At 42.5% G+C, this 18,839-nt stretch overlaps 1 protein-coding gene across 13 annotated transcripts in view; it reads left to right on the plus strand.

Annotated features, from left to right (window-relative positions):
* The window catches only part of LOC117532724 (muscleblind-like protein 1), a 42,664-nt gene that overhangs the window by 13,193 nt on the left and 10,632 nt on the right, over window positions 1-18,839 (plus strand). For 8 of the 13 annotated variants that reach the window (XM_034196169.1, XM_034196166.1, XM_034196168.1 and 5 more), the window contains exons 2-4: window positions 654-1,610; window positions 17,993-18,208; window positions 18,399-18,620. In XM_034196169.1, the coding sequence (XP_034052060.1) occupies window positions 1,437-1,610; window positions 17,993-18,208; window positions 18,399-18,620 (612 nt within the window). In that variant the 5' untranslated portion in view covers window positions 654-1,436. Of the gene's footprint in view, window positions 1-175; window positions 304-653; window positions 1,611-17,992; window positions 18,209-18,398; window positions 18,621-18,839 lie in introns of those variants that run through there. The other 5 variants (XM_034196175.1, XM_034196173.1, XM_034196177.1 and 2 more) reach the window with 2 other exon arrangements.

The raw sequence follows: 18,839 nt of genomic DNA on the forward strand, positions 1-18,839 counted from the left end.
AGATAAATCAGGTAGTCTTAGAAATAGTGATTAGTTCAGCCTGTCTCGCTTTCTCTTCATCCAGCAGCATGCAGGTCAGCCTCCTCGTTGCTCCTCCCCCTGCTCTCACCTGGCGCTCAGCCCAGAATGTTGCTGCAACTCTGCAAACTCTCATTGGTCCCCACTCTCATACCGCTTCGCAAGAAGGGAAATGACTAACCTCTTCTCCCTTCTGCCCTGCCTCAACTTCCCCTCTGCTTTCAGTCTCTTGCTTTCTCCCACCTCTAAACACATTTGCAATGGCCGGCTTTGCTGTACTCGACTGTAAGTGACAGAGGATTTGATCAGATTTTCCTGCATTAACCAGGAGATGTTTAAAGTTGTGAATAGCTGCTTTGTGCATTTCTGTGTGAGTGTGTGTTTGGCGTGGCGTGATGAGCGTGTGCGCACCATGTGTGTTTAGAGTGCAGGGCGGGTGAAAGTTTTATTTGTTTAAGCTGACACCCCTGCATTTCTGACATTTTTACATATTATTTATGCCCAGAGCTGCATAACTTAGCGGCAGATAAAATATACTGCATGTCAGAACCTCCTATGAAAGATAAACCTGAACGTTTTCTTTAGATCTCATCATCAATCTAATCTTTCTTTCCCTCGTTTCTATCTCTCCCCAGAGGAAGTGCCTTCCCTGATGTCTGCTGCAGCTTCGACCTGCTTCTACAGCTGAAGCCCAACCCTCCCCCCCCGCCTCGCACGCTTGCTGCCACAATACAACGAGTGTAAGGACAGCGGCCACACCCACCTCTCAGCATACGCTCCGACCTGCTCGTTCACCCACCACCATCACCACCAACATCACCAACTCCTCGCCGCCGGGCTCCAGCCTCAGCTCTCCTCACCTGACGGCCCGCTGACCAGCCTTACTACAGCAGCCCATCACCACCAGGCCAGCGCAGCATCTCACCCACCTTGCCTTTTAAACCTTCGCCTTCAACCCTCTAAGCCTCCACACAACCCTGTAGCAGGCTACACCCAGACTATCACCTCCGTTGCCTGCTCCACTGCACACAACCAGAGGGCTCTCGGCTTCTTGCGCTTGCCTCCTCGGCTTGTGAATGTTTTAGTTGGGATCGCTGAGCAAGCAAGGTCGGGCCAAGAGTGGCACCTTCATCGTTAGGCTAAGTCATCACCTGGATACAAACACTTCTTCTGTGATTGATTGATCAGGAAAACTTAACTAATACCATTCGTCCTGCAACATTTCACTCTGGAAACAACCTCGCTCAATCAACAGGAAGTGTATTTGAAAGGTTTCATTCAACGTCACAAACACCTATCACAGACTTGTCAACAAATAAACTAAAAAAGACCTATAAGTTGTGGATTAAAACACAAGAAGTACTTTATCTACGCTAGACCAGATTTCAACTCAGCATAACCTTTAGCCGCGTGTCGCCATGGCTATGAGCATGGCACACATCCGTGACACAAAGTGGCTGACCCTGGAGGTATGTAGGGAGTTCCAGAGGGGCACATGCTCACGCTCGGACCAGGAGTGCAAGTTCGCTCATCCGGCCAAGAGCTGTCAGGTGGACAACGGACGGGTCATCGCTTGCTTCGACTCACTCAAGGTAAGAAAGGAGAAGTGGTGAACAGGGAGTCTGGAGGTCTGCTCTCAGACAGATTGGCCACAGATAAGAGAAAGCATGTTCTGTCTGACAGGCCGTTTGAGTGAATATATGGAGTTACAAACTGGAAATAGCCGTTGTCTACAGTTTCTACATCATGCTGCCATCTGGCCACAGCATGTGCTCTCCTTGGTCCCACCTATTTCTGGTCAGGTGACTGGAACATGTGACCAAGCGTACAGAGGGGGAGTAGGGGGTGGAGTTTCTGCTTTTTTGGATCCAGGAAGCAGAAGTCAGGCGTTGTAACACTGCACTGTGGTATTCTCTAGGACAGGCTGAAGTGTTTTGGCGGGTGTTTACTACTTCTTATTTTAGCAGTCATTTAGGAGTCAGTCACATTTCCGACTGATTACACTGTACATAAACACTGAAGACTAAACCAGCACACTCTTTGGAAGTGAAAAACACCGCTCTGTGCCAATGTTTGAACAGCAAAACTCAGATGAGTCGGCTGTCACATGTACAAACTCATATGGATGCCCTGAGCACAACGCGTTTCAACAGCTCGAGACGCACGAGGCAATGGCGTCACCGTGTAGATCTCGCTCAGTCAAACCACTTCCTGTACAGTGGCCTAGGGGCAGTTAGAGGGGGGGGGGGTGTTTGTGTCTCTCTACATGCGTGTGTGTTTTAGAGTGAAGTTAGGGGCAGATTTGGGGCACCGCATGCAGTCATTTTCCATTTTTAGGCAGCAGCAGGAAGGCAGTAAAGCAAACAGCTCTTTTTCATTCTCTCGCTCTCTTTCACAATCTGTCTTTTTATCGGAGCACGAGATCTCTAGAGATAGGCGGACCTCAGCCCAAAGTTTCCAGCATTGACACACAAACACTCAGGTTTGGCTGTGTGTGTGTTTTTGATTTACTTCTGTTTGTATTCCGCCGCTGTATTGGTGACTCGTGGCCACTGGCAGTGTGTGAACAGAGCAGGGTTAGGATGAGGACAGCGTGTGTGAGTCGACTCGGAGAACAGTGTTTACAGCCAGATGTGGACAGAGGAACATTGTCAAGCCCAGGCTGAACTCGCCCCAAGTTTCCTCACAATGTGCGAACGCTAACGCCTGTGTGTGTGATTGTCAAAATTACAAGCCAGATTAAGTCATTCTTGTTTATTACATCTTGAGCCCCATTTTCGTAGTTTGGCCCTTATTATTATTGGGTGAGATTGCCACTGTTATTCTACTAAACTCCAGAGATCTTCAACGTTACAACATCGTAAAGTCACAGATCAAACAGGTTTTAAACAAACCCTGAGTTTAGCCGATTATTAGGGAGAGCTTTCTATCTAAAGGCACAAGGATCAGGACATGTTTTTAAATTGTTATTCATGCTGAGGTAAAGGTCAGCCACTGGAACATTAGAGCTGGCATATATATGTAGGCTGGTTTGAAGGAACCAAGGGACCTATTTTAGGTAGTTTACGTTCATTTTCCACTAGGACTTGTGTATTAATGGAGATGGGGGATAGTTTTTTATACTGTACGGCCCATTTTTTCCACTGGTAAATGAAAAACAGTGCAGGTCTCTGAAACCCGTAGCAGAAACAGCAGAAGTATGAGAGAGAAAGAGATAAAACAGAAGCAAAGGTTGTTATTCGCACATAAACACCAGAAGATAAGGACTTAAATACAAACATGGACACATTCACCACATTAAGGTTTTCCTCTTGCCTAGACCCACAAACCCACACAGAAAAATCACATGGCCTACTCTACTTTTGCACCGGATAGGTGGTTAAAATAGAGCAAATTCTTAATTTACTTGAGTTACACAAATCCCCCCCCCCACACACACACACACACACACACACACACACACACACACACACACACACACACACACACCACACACACACACACACACACACACACACACACACACACACACACACACACACACACACTGCACCCTCTTGGACACATGTGCATACACTTTCTGCCCATGAGAGAGGATCGGCCTTCTTCTTGAGAAGTGTATAATTAGAACAGGTCTCACATGATCACCAGTGCATAGCTGAGCAGGTCACACCCAAACCCAGTCATTTCCCCAACAACCTCTCTCCTCTCTCTCTCTCTCTCTCTCTCTCCTCCTCTCTCCTCTCTCTCTCTCTCTCTCTCTCTCTCTATCTCACTCTATCTCTCTCTCTCTCACTCTCTCTATCTCACTCTATCTCACTCTCTCTCTCTCTCTCTCTCTCTCTCTATCTCACTCTATCTCACTCTCTCTCTCTATCTCACTCTCTCTCTCTCTCTTTCTCTGGCCTCCTTTTTATATGGTGCACACACACACACATACATGAAAAGACACACTAGATGCACATGCAGAGATCACACACTCATAATTGTCCTGCACTAAACCACGCTTGTTCCATCCATGCCGAGCAAATTAGAGCAGGGACTAAACGAGTACCAGAAATAGCAAAAAGAGTTAAATCACCATTTTTCATGGGAAGATGTTCATGGTAGTAATCAGATGTGGATGATAGACCCCCAAGCAGGGCAATTAATCAGAACCAAGTTTTCATCTAGGCCATAGAATTGAAACTAAGTGCTGGTGTGTGTGTGTGTGTGCATGTCTCTGTGCGCTTAGAATGAACATGCATGCGTGGGTGTTCAGTGGCCTCAGACCCAGGCTCTAACCTCAGAGCCCTTTCCGTTGTCTGTGTTTCTGGTTGGTGCAGCAGAGATGGCTCAGCTATGTCGACGCGGGGTAAATATTTGGAGAAGGATAGCGGCTGCCATAATTCCCTGATTTAAATGTACCGTTGTAACCATTAATGATTCACTTCTAAACAGACACTGATTCTGAATCCGCACAAACAATTCCTATATGCAGCTAAATATCTGCTCTCATATTGTAAAGGCTGACAGAAAAACTGATGAGACAGGTGGAAAAGTGTGGTGCAGTGTATCTGACTAAACTGCAAGAAGAAGCATTAAACGTTATGTTGAGGAAGTAACCTTCGCTAATCACTCGAGTTCTCTAAAGCATTCTTAATCAGATTTGAGTATAATAGTCAGCTCAGGTTCCAGAAGCAAGCAAGCTAATTCCTGCCTCATTATCTTCTACTAGAATGTGTCTGAAATAATATAGGTTACTCTCTACAGTAATTGAACTGTAACACTGCAGCTCTACTCCACCCACACATGGATAAACTGCCAGCTTATAAGTAGTGTACCATCCCACTTTAATTTTATGCAAGCCTATTCTAGTCTAGTCCACCGCTGCCTGTTTTCATTCTCCTCCCATCTTGGTTGCGCCTTCTACTTGATTTCCCGCTCAGTCTGGTTTTTGCCTCATTTACTTCAGGCCACACCCATCCCAGGACAGGGTGGTTGGCAATACACCCTGGTACACACAGATACACACATTAAGTAATGCACTCTATGTACATAAACGAATGCGGTGTGCGTTTAGGGGCTGGAGTGCAATCAAGGAGCGCCCTTGTTTGAACCCAGAAGCAGGTCCCTGTTTACCCAGACACACTGCTGTCCATGTCATAAAAAAGGATTGGTAACACAGTCCCCCATAGACGACAGTTCAACTTCTCACACACACACACACACACACACACACACACACACACACACACACACACACACACACACACACACACACACACACACACACACACACACACACACACACACACACACACACACACACACACACACACACACACAGCTTAGACTTTAAACTTGTCTACCTGCCAACTGACACACCCACAGTCATCATGGCTGTGGCCTGAGAAATAAAGGCCAAGTGCATGCCCATGCATATGTGTGTGTGTGTGTGTCTATTGTATCTGTTTTAGTAGTGCTGTTGCAGCGGGTTTCTTTGTGTTACCACGCTGTTGCGAGCCAAGATTACATTCCTGCAGAGCAGAGGGCGGATAAATACTTCTTATTTATCTCTCTCTGTCTCTCTCTTTCAAAGTCTGCACCTCTCTATCTGTCTTTCCTCTCATTTTGCTGACCCTATTTGACATCATGTTTATGTTCAGTGGTAGGATGGAACAAGGTACACTCGCGTGCACTAAAAAGTGGTTGGGGGGGATAGACATGTGGGGTAAATATTAGCTGCGTTGCTAGTGGACAGTGTTTTTTATCATTTCAAACTTATTATACAGCCAATATACACTTGCATTGTGTAAGCATGTGGGTAGAGTTCAGAAGGCGAATGTGTGTTTGACACTGCATTCAAAGACACACTGCACATGGCCACATATAGTCAACCGATGGTATTTCTCTGGCCAGTGATGAACTAATGAGAAATAGAAATAACAGCAAGATTTATTATAAACCTGAGAAGGAATTATCGAACATGATAACAAGAAAATATTTAAAAATCAAACAGTATTCCTGAGATCCTCATATTGCAAATTTGTTGCTGCAAATTACGACCCTAAAGAAAATAATAATTAAGACACGTGTGCACACAGTAACAATGCCCAAATCTGACCAACACCAATTTGTTTTCCGCATAAATGCTTAATCCCACCTGATCAGCAAGGTTTGCCTTCAGTAACACTGTGCTGCTCTTAAGTCATGTACTGCAGTGAAGCTGTAGCTCACACAGATTGTCCCCTGGATCCATATGGGGTTCTCTCCTCTGCAGCACATATAGGATCTTCTTCTTGATTGGATTTTTAATGGGATAACTGTGGGTGCATCCACAATGAAAATCTCTCTGCTTTCAATTAACAAGGATTCAGTCATCCATTACACTGAGCTTTTACTTGAGTGCTATTCATCATGTCACACTGTTTGGCTGCTCTCAGTCTTCCCTAAATAAAACCAGGAGATTTCATACAAACATTAGAGCTGAGTCACATTGCAGGGGCTTTCATTTGAGTCATTATGATCTTTAACGCCTCTCTGTCGTGGCATTGAGGGGTTTATGCTCATGCCTTTCATACTTTAGAGATGTGTGTTTTGACCAGTGTAATCCAGGCCTACACACACACACACACACACACACACACACACACACACACACACCACACACACACACACACACACACACACACACACACACACACACACACACACACACACACACACACACACACACACACACACTTACAGACACAAACACAGAGACATTCTTTGGTCTGCTTATTCCATGGTGTGTGCATCCTTGTCGGATCAGTTTAGCTGTGAATCTTCTCTGTGAGCTTATGTGACGGAAGATCAACGACAACAGCCCGTCTTTTCTTCTCAGTGTCAGCCGTCCCTGTCCCTCCATCACACTGGGCCCCTTTATAACACCACTGATACAATGATTACTCCTATAGCCCTTTTTTCTCTCTGTCTCTCTCTGGCTCACTCTCAAACACGCAGACATACCATAAAACCTTAGCCTGAGGGTTTGTTTGCTTCACCAATCAACCAAGATTGCAGTGTTGCGTTATCTAAAACTCTTAAAAGATTACAGCATGCAGTGACATATTTTAAACATGTATTGAGTCGAATGTAAGTTCCTAAACTATTGAAGACGGTAAACTACATCAGAGCAAACCGAATTCAAACTATACATTTTCAAAGGAAAGCTTCTAATATTCAATCATACTCAAGAAATAAATCAACCCTCATCATACTTTAATTGTTATTTAAGTTTCAGCTTTAGGCCTAGGTATTAACTTTTCAATGCTTTTGAAAATAGCAATTTCAAGGTAAATGTTCAAACTTGTCTCCATCATTTAAGAGGGGGTAACAAGAGGTAGCTTTGTGTTTAGCAACGCAATCCTAATCATGTATAATAATTGCAAACCCAATCACTTCTAATAAAATGTGCTAGAGATGATGACTTTGTCAGTTAAAATTGATTCATTTAAAAGTCCCATGTCATGCTTTTCCGGTTATTACCCGTCCCCTTGTGTGTCATGAAGGTTTTTATGCATGTAAACGGTCTGCAGAGTCAAAAACCCTCAAAGTACACCCTGTAGGGAGTAAAGCTCTAACACAGAAAAGGCCTGTCTATGCTGCCCCAGAACGCCTCGTTGGAGATTTCAAATTTGCCATTGTTTGCTTCCTGGGTTCTGTGACATGTGAACACTCAAATCAACAACAAATGACCGAATTGGTCCAAATGGACCAATCCGCGGAGCACCTCACACACCAGGATCCCTTGGCTAACTACCAGGGAGTCCCCATTGACTTGCATAGAGCTCCCTGAACGCTGGTAATAGACGAGTTGGGATCGCGGAGAAATGCTCTCCGCAGACCCATTCTCACAGCGTTCTAAAGCTTTTTCTTACTCAATATCAAGCCACACTTATTGTTTTTACTTCGGCTGTGAGTGTGTGTGTGTGTGTGTGTGTGCTCAGGATTGTAAGAGAATGTTTTAATCTGATCTTGATTATAGAGCTTGTTCTCGCTGTATCGCCGACCCGGAAACCTGTCCGCTCCTCGCAGCAGCGAGCCTTGCAACGTCTCGACCAATCAGAGCACACTGGGCTCACAGGGAGGGGGGGGGGAGCTCCAACAAGCCGTTTAGAACAGAGAGTGAATACCTGGTGAATACACATACTATACAGAGATGCTGTATGAGAAACCAATGTGATTTGGGAAAATTGCACAATTGAAATCTATTCTAGTAGACCTCAACAATGGAAATATGATCAGTAGAAATGGCCATGACATGGGACCTTTAATTGCAATTGAAAGAAAAAGTTGCGACACTAAATACTAAATAGTAACAAAATGGGGTTTGATTAAAACGGAATTTAAGTTAATTTTAAAGGGGAAAACTAGATGATAAGGGGTGAAATTGTTTTGATGTCAAAGTACCGTCAGCCGTGTGACTTTCCAAATGTCCTCTACCCATCACCCCTTCATCATTCAGTTTGTGTCGTTTTTTCATTACCTCTTGCATGCAAACAGTCCCACAGCCAGTCAGTCAGCTCAGCCATTACCCTGCCATTACACAGGTGAGAGAGCAGCAGAGGAGCTTCAGGGCACAACTACTCACTTAGACTCAGCTCTCTCACCACCTTTTCACGCTGCTCCTCCCTCTCGCCAGCTGTTAGGTCCATCAGTCAACTTCACCCCGCCCCTTTCCTCTATGTTGATGCCAACATGTAAAAGGAGAATCTTAAAGGTGAGATACCCGCTGGTGGTGAAAATGTGAGGCTAAAAGGAAAAAAGTGTAGCTGATATTTGTGTTTCACAGATGCCATTGCTTCTTTGTATCTTGTTGAATTCCTTCTCAAAATCTCAGTGTCTGCCTGTCAAACCCGTGGCATTAGTCTTATTAACTTCACAGTTTTTCTGTTTCCAACCCTAACCTTCTGATTGCAAATCTCCCCTAAAAAGACAGCAGTGAACACATCATTAAAATCCTCCAATGTTGCTATTCACCATCCATTATGTGTCCTTTGCTTTTGACCTGAAACGGTAACACCACCTGAGGTTCGGTTAGTGTTCACGCTGATTAGTTTTGCAACATTCGCTGATTGGCGTCCCTATTTATAAGCGTCTTTGGGTTCAAGAAAAGCGCTATAGAAATAAAATATATTATTATTATATTGCTTTATATGTGACACTGCATCTTCTACATTGTCTATTTCTCATAGTAACAGCAGGTACGTGTTGGTTTGCTTTATATATCAAGAGTACTAGTAGTAGCATTTGTATTAGAATGCAAATTAAATTGCATTTAAACACTGCCAGTTAATACATCTGGACTTCTCGACTGGATATTGGGACGATTTGTTGGTTAGATGCCATTGTCACTTGCAAAGGCCCTTATTATGCAGAAAAGAATGAACCAAAATAATTCCTCTTTATGCTCATTATCAACACCTCTACATAATTTGTAAAACACAAAAAGTAGCTTCAGAAACAAATGAAATCTTCCTCTGGCGTGTTTCTTTTCTTACGTTTTACCAGAGAAACAATTTGAAGAGTTTAAATCCCTGTTTAAAATGCAATAAGAGAAAGAGGGCGAACGCATTGAGCTTGTGCTAGTGCCGAGTTTGAAGGAGATAATCTCACACAGAAACAGGATTAGGCTAGTTGACAGTGGGATTAGAGTTGCGAATAGGATTACAGTCCGTGAGATCAGATTAACGCAATACGTGCCAGATTAAATCTGTCAGTGCTGCAAACTCAATTAATCATCTGCCTGCTGGTTATTACTTGGCCATTGATGGAATATACTTTTCCATTCCTTGTCTACAATCTAGGTGTCACAAAACTGAGAAGTGAATGTGAAAAACCGTGTGCAGAAAATGATGTTAGTGGTGTGTTGGGGAGGGATCAAAGAACAGCATATAAAGGAGGAGTGGAGCAGTGACATGCCTCCAAACTTTCTTTACATACATTTGAAGCTGCCACTCTGAAGAGGTAGAAATAAGGATGTAGTCTGCATAATAGAGATGTGAAAGGAATGCGGTACACTTTCTTATCTTGGTCAAAGGATTTTTTAATGTCTCTACTGTGGGGGAGCAAAGGCAGGAAGAATTATGTTTTTGATTTGTCCCGTTCTTGTGAATACGATATATATTTCGAGAACCCCGAGAGGGAACTTTTTCATATTTGGCACAAACGTCCACTTGGATTTAAGGATAAAATCTTTCGATTTTCAGAGTAAAAGGGTCAAGGTGACAGAACACATTGTTGGCCATAACTCCAGGCTGTGATTTTAGTTTTTCAATACTACATCTTAATGTGATTCTTACTGCTATGAAAGTCTAATCCTCACGTTAAAGCATATCAATACCTGTGATTATTCTTATGAATGAACCTTCAATAAACATATATCTTGTGTAATCATAAAAGTGCATTTGCTTTTGATGCTCTGCTAAGGCACTAGAAGTCTAATCATTAGTATTGCATGTCACTCATCTTCCATCTTTTGAAATGGCTGATGAAGATATACGGCAGACTTTGATCCTCAGCCTGTGAGGCCGACAGACACTGAGCAAAGATGCCACCTCAGTCATTTCGGAAACAATGACGTTGTTATCGACGCCTCGTTGCTTCCGAGACCTTGTGATTTCTGCGCAGTGACTCTTCATTCCCTCCCCTACTGGGAAACAAATCTCGGAGGTGATTAAATGAACGTTCCCTTGCCTCCTCACGTACTCACAGAGCGAGTACTGGATGGTTTTCATAAAGTGCTGCTGCTCTAATCGATACCTGCGAGATTGCTCTGTTATCACTGATAATGAAAAGTACGGAAGTAACCTTGTTAGCCCTCACAGCAGAAGAAACAGCGCTGCATTGAACAGAGAGCGTAGGGAGAAACGGCGCAAGTAAAGTCACATGAAAGTGTTTGTGTGAAAGGAGATAGAGAGAGATATCGAGAGGGAGGAGGGGGGGGGCATGTCATGTCAGGAGACAAACAGAGAGGTCTAAGTTTGGATCCAGGACTCCTGTGTATGTGACATCTGACCTGAGGCATTTCTGAGAACCAACACCCTCTGAAGTGTGAATAACTTATTGGTGTGTGTGTGTGTGTGTGTGTGTGTGTGTGTGTGTGTGTGTGTGTGTGTGTGTGTGTGTGTGTGTGTGTGTGTGTGTGTGTGTGTGTGTGTGTGTGTGTGTGTGTGTGTGTGTGTGTGTGTGTGTGTGTGTGTGTGTGTGTGTGTGTGTGTGTGTGTGTGTCGGTGTGTGTGTGTGTGTGTGTGTGTGTGTGTGTGTGTGTGTGTGTGTGTGTGTGTACATAAATAGGGAGGTTTCTGTGGCTACCACTGTGTCTAATACATACAGGGACTGTTTGAACATCACCTGGGATACTGCCATCTACAGTATTTCTCTAAAAGATTTGCTTTCACTTTAACATGTACTGCCCACTCACACATGTTTTATCTGGCTAACCTTCTCTCTGTCTGAGTTGTAGCCTATAATCCCTCTTCATCTCAGTTGTTGTTTGGTAAGGTTGATAATGCGTCACTGGGGGCATACTGTAACTATTATCGTAGATTAACACTCCCTGCCTTCTCCATATCTCAATAAGCTCCACCGGTCACATCTACTCCCTGACCACTAAGCTGTGCAGCATGGATCACATGTGCACTGAGTCCCCGCAAGGAGATGTAGACACAATCACAAGGGTGCAAGTGTGTGTTCATGGTCTGATATAGAAAGGCAGGCCCCAGTGAGAAACAACCCCTAAGACCGCTTGAATATGTGATGTCTTTCTTTGCCCTCTCCAAGAACTCTACTGCTAATTCAATGCAGAATTTAGAGGCTAAAAAGAAAAAGAAAATCAATTGTACTTAACTGTAAAAGGGTATTATTGATTGTGAATAGCTCGCTGCTATACTCAATACTCAAGACAACCCATGTCTGAATATTCTACTTCACTATCAGGAAAGTCCACTTGTCTGCACTTTGTCAGATTATTGATTTATTAATTTATGTTTTATATATTTCAAACCATATTTGATCACACAGTGGACAAAGAGACCAACCACGGGGCCTGGCCCAGAGTCTCTGCTGTTCTCCAGGAAAACAAAGCTTCATTCACAGTGTGTGTGAGGAGAAAGTGCTTTCATCTCTGCGTTTGTTTGCACAGAAGTCACTGGAACGCAGTGCAGAGAACAGTGTAGCTTCACACCAGAAGCCAACTATACACAGCTCTCACACCACAACACTGGCATCAAACATGAGAGGCACATTAGATTAGGATACATTGGAACTGTTCATGTAATGAACTGCACTTTGAAGATCAACATTCATTATGACATGCAGAATAAATACTGTGTGTGCATACATGTATGACAGGATTGTGGTAGTGATATAAAACAGACACATACCATCTTTTAATAAGAGTTACAATACATATTTTTCATTCCTGAGATTAAGAAGCTGATATGAAATTTTTGTATGATTCCCAAAAGAGTCATAGGATTTTTCTTGGAAGAGCTTTTAAGCTTTTTAACAGGATAGAAAAGCCAAGGTTTTCTGCTTTACACATTTCCTTTTCTTATTTTTAAATAGTTTTTTCATTTCTAGGCAGTTTTACCTCTTCAGGCCTGTAAATTATTCAAGTAAAACTATTTGAGATGTCTTCTCTATGTAAAAGACGACCTGAGAGCTCTGCATGTTTTTATAAGGAAGGAGCAGATAAGAAATGTATTTTGCCCCTATACCAAACAGAAACATATAAGAAGCCAAAAAGGTTGTGAGCACAGGACCATTAGCTATGTTTACTTTAACCCTGAAGAAGAAGCCAGTTTGTGTTCACCTTTCCACTGTCTCACGCTTCCTCTCTCACACACATGCGCACTAGTACATCTTGCGTGTTCCTCTCCTCAAAAGGACAGGAAGCAGCCCCACCCAGCATTCTTTACACATTACTTCATTGTTTGTTTGAATCCCACTCAGTCACAGAAGCAGGGTGTGTGTCTGCAGGGGAGCCACGGAGTTAGCAGAGAGCGCGGTCAGGGTGGGACATGTTATTACAATTTAGCATCCATCAGACGGCACAGTAGCCAGTGGGATTATTGTGCCCTGTTTGGCATATCTGATTCCAGCCGGGGAAACACAACTCAACCCCAACTATTTATTCAAAACACATTGTTAAAGGTGGCAGGGAAAGATCAGTTATTATTAGGTTTATATTATTTCTATCTATCATCCAAATGTCTGTTTTCAGAGGTAGTGATGACAAGCAGATATTTTATGTAACATTTTTAATTTTTTGTAATAACTTTATATTTAACTTTTATATTTCTTCTGTGCAATCTGTAATTGGTTTGGTACTATTGTTTAAACCAGTTATCAATAACTCAGGGTGTCTTAAAAAGTATTAAAAGTTGATAAATCAATTTAGCGAAAATGAAGGCTATTAAAAAGTATTAAACGGCATTTTCCAAGGTATTACATGTTGTAGCTTGTTTTCAATAAGTATATAAATTGTCCAAAGAGGTTGTATTCTACAGTCTGCCTGAATGTAGTCATTGCATAGGTGTGTAGTGTGATTCTGTGGAGTTTATTGATGGCATCCCGTTGGATTTGACGTCATCTGAACAGGACATCGCACGCTCACTGCTTGATCGCGCGCGAAGGTCCGTTTACGCCGGTTGTTAAACAACATCGTTATGGGGAAATGCAAGTTTGCGTCCAAATGGTTGGAAGATAAGGAGGAAGGACAATCAATACTGTATATAGTACATGTGAGATAAAGTGTGTCGCCAATGTAACCGGTTAAAACTCCAAGTGGCGATGAGGTCTTAAAATGTATGGAAGGGTCTTTAAAAAGGTCTTAAAAGGTATTACATTTGACTTCAGGATTCCTGCATATACCCTGTAACTCCAATATGTTAAGTCATTTTGCTAACTTTAAAAAGGTTACTTATTTGTAACGAACAATTTCGAATTACTCAAAGAAATCTATTATTGTAATTAGAGTATCTTTAAATCCTGTCATTTGGAGTTGTGGCCCTAGATAAATCACTATGCTCTGTAACGGCTTCGATGAATTGGAAAGAAAACATTTCTAAAAACACACTGACGATGACGAAGACAAATATGTGAGTGCTCTTTGCTCACCCACCTGCAAAGGGAATCAAAGAGCGATGTGGGTGAATTTCTCTGAAGCTGCTCGCCTCATTGTTTTCATCATTTCAGGCATAAGAGAAAATCAGTTAATGAATTCATCACATTCTCACCAGGTATCTTCTCACTGTGATAAATGTGATTTCAATCTTTTTATGGATCGTCATTGCTCATCAAGTTTTCACACAATGAACTTTAAATTGTGTCTTATAATGAGATCATGTAATTATTTTTGCGCCAGTGTTGAATCCCCAAATGGAGAACGGTAAAGATGATATCTGCTGGGGCTTCAGGGTGGGTTGTATCTTTAGTATTTTTCTTTGCTGAGCTCTTGCCAGTGATCGGAAAGATGCCAGGAAACACTGTGTTGTTAGAGCAGGAGTGTCTGGCTGCGCTGTTGCCGTGGACACAGTCTCTAGCTGCTCCTCAAGGCCGCTGATGTCACAATAACAGCCACAAACATGATCTGAGCAGAGCCAATACTCTCCCTCTCTCCCTGCTCATGATGATCCAAACTATGACTTCTTCTGCAACTTCTAGAATATCAATGACGCACCCCGGCTCTCGCTTTAGACTCTCTCTCTTCCACTTATGCTGCCTGACGTTTCCTCTTCTGCTACTAGTTTCATTATTCAAAATGGCTGCATGTTTTGGTTGGTGGCATTTTTTCTTTGTGGAATTGTTATTATCAGGCTATATTATCAGACATTGTTATTGGCATGATTGGCGAACGTAGTTGTCTAAAGTCAAAACCATATGTTTCTTTCGCAAACATTACCCTTCCATCTAAAGCCACACACAAACTGCTGCTCCAGGGTCATATGGGGTAAATGCAATATGATCCTCCATGCCTTTGCAACCCCCTCCGCACACACACCCAAACCCACGTAGCAAAATCACACACACTCTCACTCTCCCCTAGCTGCATGCCATTGTCACTCTCTGGTTGAGTGCTATTAGGACCTGCTTTCAGCTCCTCTCGTCTCACACACTCGCCCACTTTCAACACACACACACACACACACACACACACACACACACACACACACACACACACACACACACACACACACACACACACACACACACACACACACACACACACACAGTGTCAGAACTCTTCTGAATGCCAGCTCAGCTTAAATACACATGGGTGGTGAACAACCTGGTCAGTCCTAACAGGAGACCTTAACCCCAGCATAGGGAAGTGTGCTTCTGTTTGTCTCTAAAGTTCCCTTTAAATGGACGTACAGTTATTATACACTTGGGTTCCAAATTGTTCAGAAACTGCAACATACTCCTTATCTGCCTGCAACTAAACACTGGACAAGAGTTGTGTGTGAAATGGGGTTAAACTCAACAACAGTATTTGTGTCATGTTTTAGTTATGTAGTGTATAAACAGCTTTAATGAAATCCAGACATGGCTTTTATGGCTTTTATGTCTACAGCAATGTAGACAATGTGGGGGGGCGCCAAAGATCGCAGGGGGTGCGCCAGTCCTCAGATGATTTGAGGCCAAATATCATATTGAGACCTTTTTTTTTTTTTACTTTTTTTTTTTACATATAATTGTAATGATACAATACATGATTGTCACTAAAAGCCTTGTCTCTACATTACAATAAAATATTTAAAAAAATTGATTAATCAATTTTAATAAAAATTCAAGTTAGTACTGTAGCTATATTAAAGGCATAAAAAGACAGAAATGTATAATTTTTTCTTTAATATAAATGTTTCTTCTGCCCGTATAGTGTCCAAACCAGGCTTGTCTGGATAAGCGCATTTTTAAAACATAGTCATTGTCCATCAGTTGGATTATTTGTCACAGTTGCTCTGATCAGATCGGTCTCCTCCATTTTGTAGATTATTTACGACTTTTGAATCCACATAAACACATCGGCAAAATCCGGTTTACTTTGAGCATGTGTTTTAAACAGTTTAATCCCTTTGTGAATTGTTTCCACTTGCGCCGTCCTTTAATTTCTTCATACAGCGGGAATCCAAATGAATTAATCCCGAGTCCAATAACCATCAAAGTCTCTCCAATAGTGCTCCTTCATTCCGCTTTCATCCTCCTTTAACAAAATACTTCACATTCATCCAGTTTGTGACAGTAGTTGTAGCATTTTGAGACTTTTAAACTTTAATTACCGCTGTTGTGCCCCCGCAACTTCCAACAAGAGTCATTTGGGGGGGCTCTTGGGAAAAAAGATTGGGAACCCCTGGTCTACACTACATCTTTTTAAAGTTAAAACTCTTAACTATATTACAGGCCTCTACTAAAATTACAAATTGGGAAATGAAGATATCCCTAAGCGTAACACCTTGTAGGGCTGCTCAACTAATCGTATTTTAATCGCAATTACGATTTTGGCTTGCAACGGTTATGAAATCAATATAATCGAAATAAAACGATTTTCTTTTTTAAATTATTATTATTTATTTATTTTAAAAAATAATATTATTTTTGTATTGGTTTTTCAATTGAATTATACTTAAAGTTCAGGGTAATCAACTGTTAAAAACATATACAATTTTTTTATTTTCAATAAATGGATGTTTTCAAAGTAAATGGATAATCGTTTTTAATAATCGTGATATCAATTATTGACCCAAATAATCGAGATTATGATTGTAATATAATTGATTTGCCATAATCGAGCAACCCTAATACCTTGTGTATTTATATTTGATATTTATCCGTTTATATATCAGGAACAGCGAACAAAATACGACATATCTGTAAATGCGCCAGTTAGCAAGAAGGCTATTTTTCATCTGGAATTCAAGTAGACTACACATCTGAAAGAGGCCCCCACTGTCATTAAAGTGTCCCCCTCTCTGCTCCTTATCCCCCACCCCATTCCCTCGCACCTGTCCGGTGCTCCAGTGTCAGTGAAAGTGAAGGAGATTTGAGGGGAATGGAGTCATGACAGGATACAGAGATGAATACCAGTGGGGGCCAGCTCTGTCAGCAAGTGTTGAGCCCAGGCTGCCTCGGTCAGCTCAGCTGTGCCTCAGGACTGAAAGTAAATCTTCTTGCTTAAACTGGTGACCTGAGTGTGTGTGTTTGTATGACGTGTATCCGCCACCTGTTATCCGAACATGACCCCGATGTGTATGCATTCTTGCTTGCGTGAGAATGTGCGTGTGTGACTCCTCTCCAGACTGAAGGTATAATTGGACACAGCAAAAAGGGATACCTGACTTTGATAATGATTTGAAGACTCTCAAGTGTGACCTCAGGATGACTGCTGATACATTATATGTGGATAATATGTGGGCATTATTTATAGCGTTAGACATATAACCAAGATGGGAGTTTGTAGAGCAGCACTAGTGTGTGTCATGACCTCCTGTGGCTAGCACACATACATATATCTCAGCTGGGACTGGAAAAAGCTAGCCGCTAACAATTAGTGCTAGGCTCGTCTTAGACCTAATGTGAATTTGGTATTAAATTGAGCAATTTTCCATGTTATGATGTTACACATAAGCCAAATTAACCTGCTTCTTATCTGCCATAATCACATTGTAATTTTTTAAAAGGCCAGTGAATATGTTATTTTTACAGTAGCTCAGAATGGACAAACCAAACATTGACATTGCTATTCTTTAGCCTTAAAGCTACAATGTTGACAGAGTGCAAGTAAACGTAGTAAAGATACTCCTACAAAGGGTTTACTCCGGTAGTTTTAACATATCCTTGTTCATAAATTGTAAGAATTTTTATTTTCCTTGTGATTGCAGTGAATAAGCATCCTGAGTTTATGTGTCGTTCTGACTCAGTTTCCCCCTCTGCTTTCGTCCTTCAGGGCCGTTGTTCCAGGGAGAACTGCAAGTACCTGCACCCTCCTGCCCACCTAAAGACCCAGCTGGAGATCAATGGCAGAAACAACTTGATCCAGCAGAAGAACATGGCTATGCTCGCCCAACAGATGCATCTCGCCAACGCCATGATGCCTGGCACGCAGCTATCACCTATGGTGAGAGGATACACACGTATGAACACACCACAGCTACTGCCCACGGTGAGAACGCATACGTGTAAAAGCTCACCCATGTACAGCTCCTTCACTGTCTGCGTGGCTCTTTTCGTCTTCTGATTTGTCTTCAGTCAGTCCCTCTCTTTTCCCATACAAAAAGCTCACAGTTTGTGGCTTGTGTGCACATGATGTCATGTTATTTCATTCCCCTGCTTTTACTGTTGCTCTCTTCCAGCCAATGTTCTCGATGTCGCCAGGCATGGCCACCAATGCCAGTGCAGCAGCAGCTGCCGCCGCAGCCTTTAATCCCTACCTGAGCCCCATGTCACCAGGCCTGATGCCCCAGGATATCATGCCCAGCACCCAGGTCCTCATGGCCTCCAGCCCCAACATGAGCCAAGTCCCCAACGCTGCGGCCGCTGCAGCCCAGAAGCTGCTGAGAACAGATAGACTTGAGGTAACACACACACTGATGAATGTAACCTGTTTATTTCAGCATTTTATGGGGCATATAATCAACCCACTCCTTCCTAAGAGTTTCAGGAAAACTAATCAAATCTACTTCATGGTGTGTTTTTCGTTGGGAGTGGAGTGGCACAGGATGATAACGAGCCTGTAAACAAGACAACAAGTAAACAAGTGGTTTAACAAGCATAAGAATAACGGCACTCTTTAT

This window comes from Gymnodraco acuticeps, unplaced genomic scaffold (genome assembly GCF_902827175.1).
Source record: "Gymnodraco acuticeps unplaced genomic scaffold, fGymAcu1.1, whole genome shotgun sequence".
NCBI lineage: Eukaryota > Metazoa > Chordata > Actinopteri > Perciformes > Bathydraconidae > Gymnodraco > Gymnodraco acuticeps.